This window comes from Cygnus olor, chromosome 2 (genome assembly GCF_009769625.2).
Source record: "Cygnus olor isolate bCygOlo1 chromosome 2, bCygOlo1.pri.v2, whole genome shotgun sequence".
In the NCBI taxonomy this organism is placed as follows: Eukaryota; Metazoa; Chordata; class Aves; order Anseriformes; family Anatidae; genus Cygnus; species Cygnus olor.
In genome coordinates, this window is record NC_049170.1 from 5,691,303 (window position 1) to 5,700,735 (window position 9,433).

Genomic DNA, 9,433 nt, shown 5'->3' on the forward strand with positions numbered 1-9,433 from the left:
TCCTGAGGCACTTGTCCCACCCCAAGATGAGACCATTTTAGCACCCAATGGGTCACGTAGCTTTACAGCCACCCCTCTTTTCCTTGGATACACATTGATGTCCCCGCAGAGAGCACCAACAAGCTGCTTTGCAGCAGATGCAGTCATTAAGCAGTTTTATTCCTCCAGCAGATCTGACAGAGCCAGTGTACATTTCAGCACTAATGTGGCAGGGATGATATACGTATTTATTAATTGTTTTAACATCTTTATCCTTTTTATAACAAACAGCTGATTAACAGTTGCAGCATTGTGCTCCACGAACCTTTTTGTAAGGTGTGTTCTTGTTTTGTCTCTCTGATGTTCCAGGTGAACTTGCTTATCATCTGTGTAATTGTTAACCTCTGTAACACCTGTGCTATGGCAGCAAAAGGCAGCCAGGGAGGGTCAGTGTGAAATCACACAGGGACAGCAGGACTTCAAGAGACCTGGATTCCTTTTCCTGCTCTGCCCTTCTGACCAGGTGATCTTGGCAAGGTCATTTCACTTATCTTTGCTTATTGTTATAAAAAGAGGATAACGATGGTAACCTCCCACGTGAAGCAATTTTGCAGTCTAAACAAGGAAAAATATAATGAGGGGAGTGAGATATCTATTGTTAAGCATAGACAAGCCATATAATCAGTTCTAGATGTCTAAATATTGTTGTCTTTATGAGAAATAGATATCTAAGGTTGTATTGTAATTAGTTGAGATCAATCAATAAGCTCAGTGGAGTTCAGAGAGCTGTTAGCTTTCTGAATGTGGTTGTTTATTGCGAGCTGAATCACTCCCTGGACTGTGTTGCCAGTACTTACTGACTCTCCATTAACTTTGAGTGGGCTTAGACATCTGATTTATGTTGAAATATTGCTCTTGCAGACATCTAAACCAAATTTGGAGCTGAATATCTATCCTGCCCCTCTCAGCTCTGCCTTTGCTCATTGCATTTTTCTTGTGTACTTGGGGTCAAGGATTCCCCCTCCAAGTGCAGGGAATGGGGTGCTGGTCCCACTGGAGAGGTTAACCTCTCTTTGGAGGTTCCTTGTGGTGAAGCCAGTTCTTGTGGTGTTCTTTTTTGGGACCTGAGTGCTGATCCACTATGACCAGGATAGAGGTCTTAAATTTAGCTCCTTAAGCCGCTAATAAATCATCCTATGCACAACTGAATTCACCTAGTGCCAGAGAAGTGGGGATTTTTAAGCTGATTTCATGAATCAGATTTTGTCCCGTATCAGTTAATTTCAGAAACTTGTTTTCTTTCTCTTTTTTTCTTTTTCTCTTTCCAACTATATAAAGAACTCCTGGTTTAAAAGGTCACCACCGAACCAATTTGGGTCTGCAGAGGAGAGACTTTCGTGAGCTTCTTCAGCTTCTGACATTTTTCTGCTCCTGTCCATTTTTGCAGGAACATCCTGGCCAAGTTGGTCTGAATCAACATGAAAGGGATCAAAGAGGCTTTGATTAGGTTTTTCAGAAGCATGGCTGGTGACCGTGTACAGTGGAGGAAAACTGCCTTCCTGCATAGAGAGGTGTTTGTTTGTTGAACCTTCAGCACTAAAACCCCATCCAAATGTATCTTCTGCAGCCTTTGGAGCCTGGTACTGTGGATCAAAGTGCTGCAGCAGTGCACAGTCCTGAATCCCTTCGGAGTCTCCAGTAACAATCTCATTTTGTCCAACAAGAAATGGGAAGCTGGAGGTGTCCCACGGTTCTAGTGGAGCATTTGCCAGGATTTCTTGGCACAATTCTGAAGGATTTGGATCAAAGCAAGGTGAAGTTCCTGTCTGTGAATTTTGCAAGTCTAAATTTGGAATCTTACTCACTATCTCAAAATCTTGTCCTTTTACAGATAAGAAAATGTTACTGTCTTCCAGAAGATCCATGTTGTCTAACTGTAGCTCAGCTTCCTTGGGTAACTTTCTTGAATTTCTTGATGAAGAAAAAATTCCATCCTCTATCACTGTATTTTGGATATCCAAACTCAGTAAGTTCTGACTTTCCAGTAGATGAGCACCACAATGACTTCCTCCCCTGATGACTTTTTTGCTGTTATCAGCTGCAGGCGTAAGCTCTGGAGAAGGATGGAAAGGGTTTGTTCCACCTTCCAAGTCTGCCGCATCTTCTTTCTGATTTTCCTGTGCTGGCACGAGAGAGGGCCAACAGCTGTCCTGTTGCTGCTGAACCTGCATGTCTAAAGTTGGTTGGTCACAAATGTCAAGTTCAGTTTTCTCATGTTTATCATTACATGAAATGTTTGTACCAGGAGGAAACAACAAGATATTTGTCTCCTTGCCCTCAGTGGTATCTAAGCAGCCTCCAGAACTCTCCTGCATATCTTTGGGGATCACCTCTGTCTTCCCTGGCTGTGGCAGCTGATCATTTATGGAGGCCTTTTGTTTTGCTTGGCTGGAGGAGCTGAAGAGGCCCTGGGGCTCTTCCTGCTTGTCTTCAGTATTTGTTTGTTCTGAGGATCTTGCAGGATTTTCTTGTTGACTCTGCTTCTTCTCTGAGGAGTAACCAAACAAAGTGACAAGGGCTGATTGGGGCTTAGTGGGTTTCCTTTGGCTTGTTTCCTTCTTGGGAGCATTGGCTTTGTCTTCAGAACCGAAAAGTGTAGCGAAGGGGTTTTTCCCAAGCCTGAAACCTTTACCCAGCACCTCTGTCCTGGCTTGACTGCTTCTGGTCTCTTTGCTTTGGTCACCAGGTCTTGATGTATGTGCAGTGCTTTCACCTGGGTGTTTCAGATCCATTTTTTCTTCACCCTCTGGATGACCCCCATATTTGTCTGAGGATTCATTCAGTTTGGAAGAGTCTAATTTCTTGACTGGTTGCTCAGAAATGTTAAAGATGTTTCCACCAAGAACTTCACTTGGATCCTTTGATTTGGAGTTATCAGTCTCATCAGGTGAGGGCCAAGTGGTGCAAGTTCCTTTCAAAGGCACGTCTGCTGATACTGGAAAATCCTTGCCAGGTGATTTTACATCATGTGCCAAAATATCCCCATGAGGGTTAGCCATCAGTGGGCTACACGTGGCTTGAGGTTCTGTTTCTTGTAGTTGGGGCATATCGTGGTCATCTGCCTTCTCCAGCAAACCAGGTGAAGGGACTCTGTTCTTTTCTGGTGTCTTTTCCTGAGATGTGTGCTCAGGACTGGGTTCTTCCAGAAACCCTGATGTACTTACTGGTTTCATTTTTTTGGTATTCTCAAATTCCACCCCTTTGCTCTCAACCTCAGGCAAATGACTTACACTGGATAGCAGCATGTTTTCCTCCAAACTTACTGGTGTTTGTTTCCCAGGAAACTCATCAGTGTTTGTCTTGGATTTCTCATTCACCAGCTCAGCTATCTCAGGTGATGCACTCAGTCCTCCTGGCTCCAGGGAGCTGGATGCTACCCTGGGGGTCCCTGGCACACCAGAGAGGCAGAAAGCTTGGTCTTCAGCTTTGTGTTCAGGGGGATCATCCCCCTCAGCTCTGTATTTTGGCTCCATATTTGTGATGTTTCTGGTTTCAAGCTCTCCTGGCACACAGACCGGCTGTGGGTGGTTCATCCTCTCTCCAAGATGATGCTTGCCTCCTGCAGTGGCTGGGGTGGTTGTGGTCTGTTCAAGCTTGTCATCTGTCACTGCAGGCTTTGTGCCACCTTCGTTGGACATGCTCAGTGGTGAGAGAGACCTACAGGCCTCATTTTCCTTCACTGGCAGCTCTGCTGTGGGCAGGTTGCAGCCCTCTTTGGTCCCCAGGTACCTCCAGTTGGTGGGTTTAGTGCTCTGACGTGTCACAGATTTAACAGGCTCCAGGAGCACAGGGGGGGAGGCAGAGACAGACCCTCTCTGCAGCTGGACCCTGCCCTGCTGGAATGCAGCAACTCGCTGGGACACCTTGCCCCCTCGCTTCCCCCCGGGTGCGTCCCCATCCCCAAATGCCAGCTTCTTTTCACCATCTCGCTGTTCTCTAGGCTTAGGCCAGGAACACGCTTGCTCTCTTTTCTCAGGGTAGGTGACACCAGGTAAGAAGCTTCCCTTCTTCACAGCTGCCTCCACTGCTGTTTTTCCCTTCTGAACACTGAGCGCCATCCTGCCCTCTTTATTGCCCGCAGCCTGGCAGGTTTGCAAGCTTAGTGCAGGCTTTTTCCAGGAAAGATTCACATCTTTTCCATCTGCAGCCAACAGGGCTGTTTCTGAAAGTGGCCAGCTGGTTCTGAGTTTGTTCCCTAAGAGGACAGGCCTGCTGTTCAGCTCTCGCCTTTGCTCAGCCAGCTGCAAGCTGCCCTGTGCATTGAAGGATGTGGGTTTCCTTCTTGCTTCAGTCTTATTTTTGGCCCTGTTGTACCAGTCCTGGGGCTGTGCCTCTCTGCCCACCACTGCTGCTCGCTGGACCTGATGGTCCCCTAGCTCTTGCTCCAGCCTTTTTGTCTCGCTTCTGTTTTTAGCTCCAGCCATCTGCTTGTAGTGGACTTGGCAGTAAAACACCCCGTGGAGGGCAGCATAGTTTTGCAAGCTGGAAAACACACATTGGCATAGCTGTTAGAGGTTGTGTGGGAGGGGAGGATTAACAGTAGCGCTGACGGACAGGTTTTCAGCAAAATTGTTTTTCAACTGGAAACTGTCAGGGAAAAGAGGGGGTTCTGAAGAATGGAACCTTTCAAAAGCAGTGTCTATTTGCTGAGGATATGTTTGATTTTTCTTTCAAAAACCAAAACACATGAAAAATTAAACATTTCCTTGCAATACCTTTGGGAGCCGTAGACCAGGTTATGTGAGATCCCTTTCTCTGTTATCGGCCAGGCTTCACACCAGGGCTTCATCTCTCCCCTTGTATAGATACCGTGGCCCATACGGGTTAAAATTTAAAGGGCTCCCGTGATACAATGACTGCGCGATGGGAGAATGTGTCTGCACAGACCAGGGGCCAAGAGACAGCAAGCAGCCCTGCAGAAAAGGTGCCTTGGTGAATCACAGAGAACAGGCCAGCGGCGTGCCCTTGTGACAAGGCAGCCAACATCCTGGACCTCATTAGTAAGACCCCAGCAAGCAGGTCAAGAGAAGTGACTGTTCCTGTCAGTTTGGCACTTGTGGGATCACATATGTAGTGCTCTGCCCAGTTTTGGGCTCCCAGTGCAAGGAAACCATTGGTATAGCGGAAGAAGCCCAATGAAAGGCCACCAAAGTGGTTTGGGACCTGGGGTGTGTGGTTTAAGGACAGGCTGGGAGCTGGGTTAGCTGTCTTACAATGGCAAGGTTAAAGGAGAGGATCTCATTGCTGTGTGCCTCTATCTTGTGGGAGGGTCAGAGGAGGTGTAGTAACCGAATGACAGGCAATAAGAACAAGTTGTAAACATGGGGAATCATGATTAGATATAGGAAAAGAACATTTTCACTGGTGATCAGGTCTTGAAAGAGTGGCTCCAACCAGGAGGCTGTTGTATCTCTGACCTTGGAACCATGCACACCTCCTGGTCATGGCCCTGAGCAACCTGCCCTCCTTGGACCTGCAGGAGGCTGGGTGGAGGATTCCAGAGCTTCTTCTAACCCACCCGGCTCTATGAACATGTGAAGCACCCAGACTACTCCTGCAATTGAAATCCCTATCAGGATTCCCAACTTGAAAATATTTCTCATGTTTGCGTCTCACCCTTGCACCACCATGCAGATTGCAGATTCACAGGTGTACAGAAGCTTGAAGTGAGCAGTCTTCAGATTAATGATGGAGAGGAAATTTGTATCAAGCAAACTGTCTGCTCTTCCCTGTTACCTTGAGACCACCCTGCTGGAATTACCACTGGGCTATTCTGATGGAAACTACTTGGACATCCCTTAAAAATAAATGGACCTGGGGTCCTACTACTCACCTCAACTTCTTCCTGCAGACCCTGCAGCAGAAGCATGAGGGGTGCAGACAGACTTTGTCAGTGACCACGCGCTCCATGGAGTAGACGGGCTGCAGGCATGAGGCACACACCTCTTTTAACATGGGCTGAAGAAGAAGGAGAAACTGCAGTTAAATAAGTCAGAATCGTGACCACTTGGTAAAAACATATACAAGCCTATTTGCTGAAAGCGTTGGCTTTTCTTGATGTTTTTTTTGAGCTTTGTTGTGAATATTCAGATTTCTGGCTGACTTTATTCACTTTTAATCTTGGATAGGTCAGCGTTAATGTTCAGTTGGGACAGAATGACAAGACATCCTTGGATTCCTCATGAGAGAATGATTCATTTGATCAAAAGCAAATGATTCACACAACTGAATCATTTAAAAGTTTTGAGTGAGCTAAGAAACGTTGTTCAGAGACTCAGACTCAAAAACTCTGGATGGGCAGCTCCTGAAATCACTGATGGCACGTGGCTGCTCACATAAACCACGTAGTCCAAATCCTATAAAGACAGCACGTCTCACTGTTAAAGCTCCAAATACTCCACAAACGTGGTGGTTTACTCTGTGGGCTAAATTTTACACCATGACCTGATTCCTCAAACACCGCTTTATATGAAGAGTCCAAGGAATCCCTCTGGAAAGCATTACCAACACCAGCTATATTACCCAAGGAGGGAGAAAGGGAATTAAAACGTTTGGACATCAGCCTATCTGCAAAAATAGCTCCAGTTTGTCTGCATGGTCAGAGGCTGTGGGCAGCAGTGTAAATATCTCTGTGGGCTCCGTGTTGCTGTGGTGCAAAGCAGAAGCTCAGCTTACCTGCTGAGATCTTCTGCAAGTCAAATCTGGCCAAAGCCCCAGAAGAAATGCATCTGATTCAATGCTAACTGTAACTAGGTCAGTGCTCCAGGTACTGATACCACCTCATATGAGGGTGTCTCTGCTTTTTTGGGGGGTCTGTTTTGCCACAGTTTGATCTGATAGAGTTTTACTGGTGCTCTCTCCCTTTAGCTTTTAGTTCAACATGTGCTGACCCTGGATTTCTGCACTGTCAGCTCAGAGAACAGGCAAATTTAATTTCCTGCTCTTATGCGGTATGGGCTAATGGCCAGATTTTAGACTTGAACAGAGGAAGCATGAAAGATATTTTTGCATCAGAAACATGCAGCATATCTCAAGAGATGAGCTAACAAGGAAACCAGAGCACTTTCTTTTACTTGCAGCAGACACTCGGGATGTGTGCGTGTCTGGACGCAAATATTTTAATTACTCTTTTTTTTTTTCTGAACATACCAGTGCAGTCAAGTCATCTTTGGTTTCCAACACTTTCAAGAAGAAGAATTTAATGTCTTTAGTTTTTCCCTCTTTCTAGATGGAAGAATCCAAACCAAAGCCCCATCTTCCCTTCAGCCTTCAGTGATCTCAATATACCTCTGCTTTTCCAGATCCTCTACAATGAGGAGGCCATCGTCCTGTCAGCATGCACATATGCAGTGGGTGCCTAAACCAGTATGCTCAGTGAAGACCCAGTTAAGGGAATCTATAAATTGATACATCCACCCCAAAAAAGGCCCATATAGCTGGAGAGGATTAGACAGGCAAGATGAATTTCACCAACGTGACTGCAGAACTGTGCTGATGCCAAAGGGAGGGCAGGGTGGGTGAAGGTGAAGTTGAAATGTGCTTTTGTGCACATAAGAGCTAGGTCTTCCAAGTGGAAAGTGGTAGCAGGAAACAGATGGGAAGCGATACTGTGTTAGTGGGTCTCTCAAAGAGAAATTAAAGCTCTGCATCTTTGGCGTAGATGTTGGCTCACTGGAGGAAACGAGCAGGCTGTTTGGCAAAAACCAGGGAGAGGTGATGGGCAGCTGCATGAACGCAGCAACATTCATGGTGATGGAGTGCTGATCCTTGCCACAATAAATTTCAGTCACTGGACTGACTTTGCATCCAGCCGTTTTGATGTATTTTGTGGTACAGATCACGGTTACATCTAGGTACTATTGCAGGCATTCCCTTTGACAGTGATGAGCTCTCACGGAGCACAAAGGTGTGTCCTGGCAGAGTAGAGTGTAACTATTGACGTGTTTCTGCCATATAAAAAAAAAAAATGTTTTCCTTTAATCATGACCAAGGAAGGAAACAGAGCTGTTTAGCAAATAAACAAGATCACTCTGCTCTTAGCTGGGAATAAATACATGTAATCCTGGAGTGTGTTCCCAAAGTGGGGTAATCTTTTATAGGGGATGTAGGATGCAATCTCTGATAGGGAGGACACCAGGGAAATTTATTTTAAGTGCTCACTGATGCGTGGCAAATACTCTTGGTCTTCAGAGGTATTTTAACCAGCCCCAGGCATAAGCCTTAGTAATGGTTTGGTAGATGGGGAGGTGATTAGCAGCCATCAAATGGGACTGCGGGCAAGGAAATTATCTTAAGGCTTCTTTGAAAAATGGTGACGGAGTATTGCTGGAAGGCTTTCAGTACACTGCTGATTACTGCCATGCTGAAGGTGGCAGCTGGCTTATATCCTATCATTTGTTGTCTGTTTGCTTGTTTATTTGTTTGTTTTCTAGGTGCATTAAAATCTTTATTGTAGGAAGTATCAGCCTGAAAATGTTTTTGTTATCAATGTGTGGAGAAGATGGTGAGCACAAAGCTTTCTGACCTAAGATTAAGCATCTTAACGGAGACCAGTGGCTGAAATGGAGTTGGGACAGATCGTACTCAACCTAGACACTTCACTTCAAATGTGGCAGATTTCATGGCTACTATTTCACGAGAGCTGGATCTGCAGCTGAATTTCTCCTGTGACCACCCAAGGAGGTATGGCCAAGACAAGGTCATTCGTCCCCTGTCCACTGTTACAAGTAGTTCTTCCAACCAATTTGCTCTTGAATATATCTGCCTAAAACAAACTGTGTGAGAATGCAGTGACCCACTAGGACGAAGAATCATGAACAATATCATGTTGTATCCAAAGATCCCAGAAAACTATGGCAACTCATTTGGTATTTTTAAGTTTGTATGTACTCTGCTGTTTTGGTAGAGACCTTGCAAACTTCAGTTTATCCTTGAAGTTTCAAATCTTTGTATTTTATTTTTCTCCATTTCTTTCAGTGCTTTGAGGAGCCATGCATGGTGCTGAAATAATGCAGCATCTGTCTCCTCATATTTTGGATCCTGGCTGATGGAAATACCATGAAAAAAATGCATTTCAAATAATCTTAGCCTCATAAATGGCTCATTGAGATATTTAGAAACACTGTAGAACCAGAAGCACAAACAATAAGATCAGTATTTTTAAGCACTGGCAGTGCAGGATATTTGGGTTTATTTGAGTTCCTGCGGAATCATTTTCATTGCCCAAACAACCTGTTTTCAGCTTACTAAAACTGCTCTGTGACTGTCCTTAAAAAGAGATGAAACAAACATGTTACTGGTGTCCTGAAACAAACTAAGATTATAAGAAGGTGGTGTTTGGAAAAAAAAAAAACAAAAACGAGGAGGAACTTGGAATTGCCAATTCTCCCATTTC

General features: G+C 45.1%; 1 protein-coding gene and 1 long non-coding RNA gene across 2 annotated transcripts; one reads left to right on the plus strand and one right to left on the minus strand.

Annotated features, from left to right (window-relative positions):
* Positions 1-491: 491 nt before the first annotated feature.
* Positions 492-5,994, minus strand: LOC121065470. Its single transcript, XM_040548312.1, has 2 exons — positions 5,873-5,994; positions 492-4,521 (listed from the first exon to the last, which is right to left on the minus strand). The coding sequence occupies exons 1-2, from the start codon at positions 5,992-5,994 to the stop codon at positions 1,308-1,310; spliced, it is 3,336 nt and encodes a 1,111-aa protein (XP_040404246.1). The 3' UTR covers positions 492-1,307.
* On the plus strand, positions 1,700-6,050 carry LOC121065472. Its single transcript, XR_005817087.1, has 2 exons — positions 1,700-1,792; positions 5,681-6,050. It is a non-coding gene; the product is annotated as an uncharacterized LOC121065472 (long non-coding RNA).
* The last annotated feature ends 3,383 nt before the right edge of the window (positions 6,051-9,433 follow it).

What these genes read in the sequence shown, in the direction of transcription:
- LOC121065470 (XM_040548312.1), bottom strand. Translation starts at nt 5,994, where the DNA reads ATGTTAAAAGAGGTGTGTGCCTCATGCCTGCAGCCCGTCTACTCCATG. An exon ending in GTCTGCAGGAAGAAGTTGAG is followed by an intron (nt 4,522 to 5,872) that starts GTGAGTAGTAGG and finishes TGTGTTTTCCAG; the next exon opens with CTTGCAAAACTATGCTGCCC.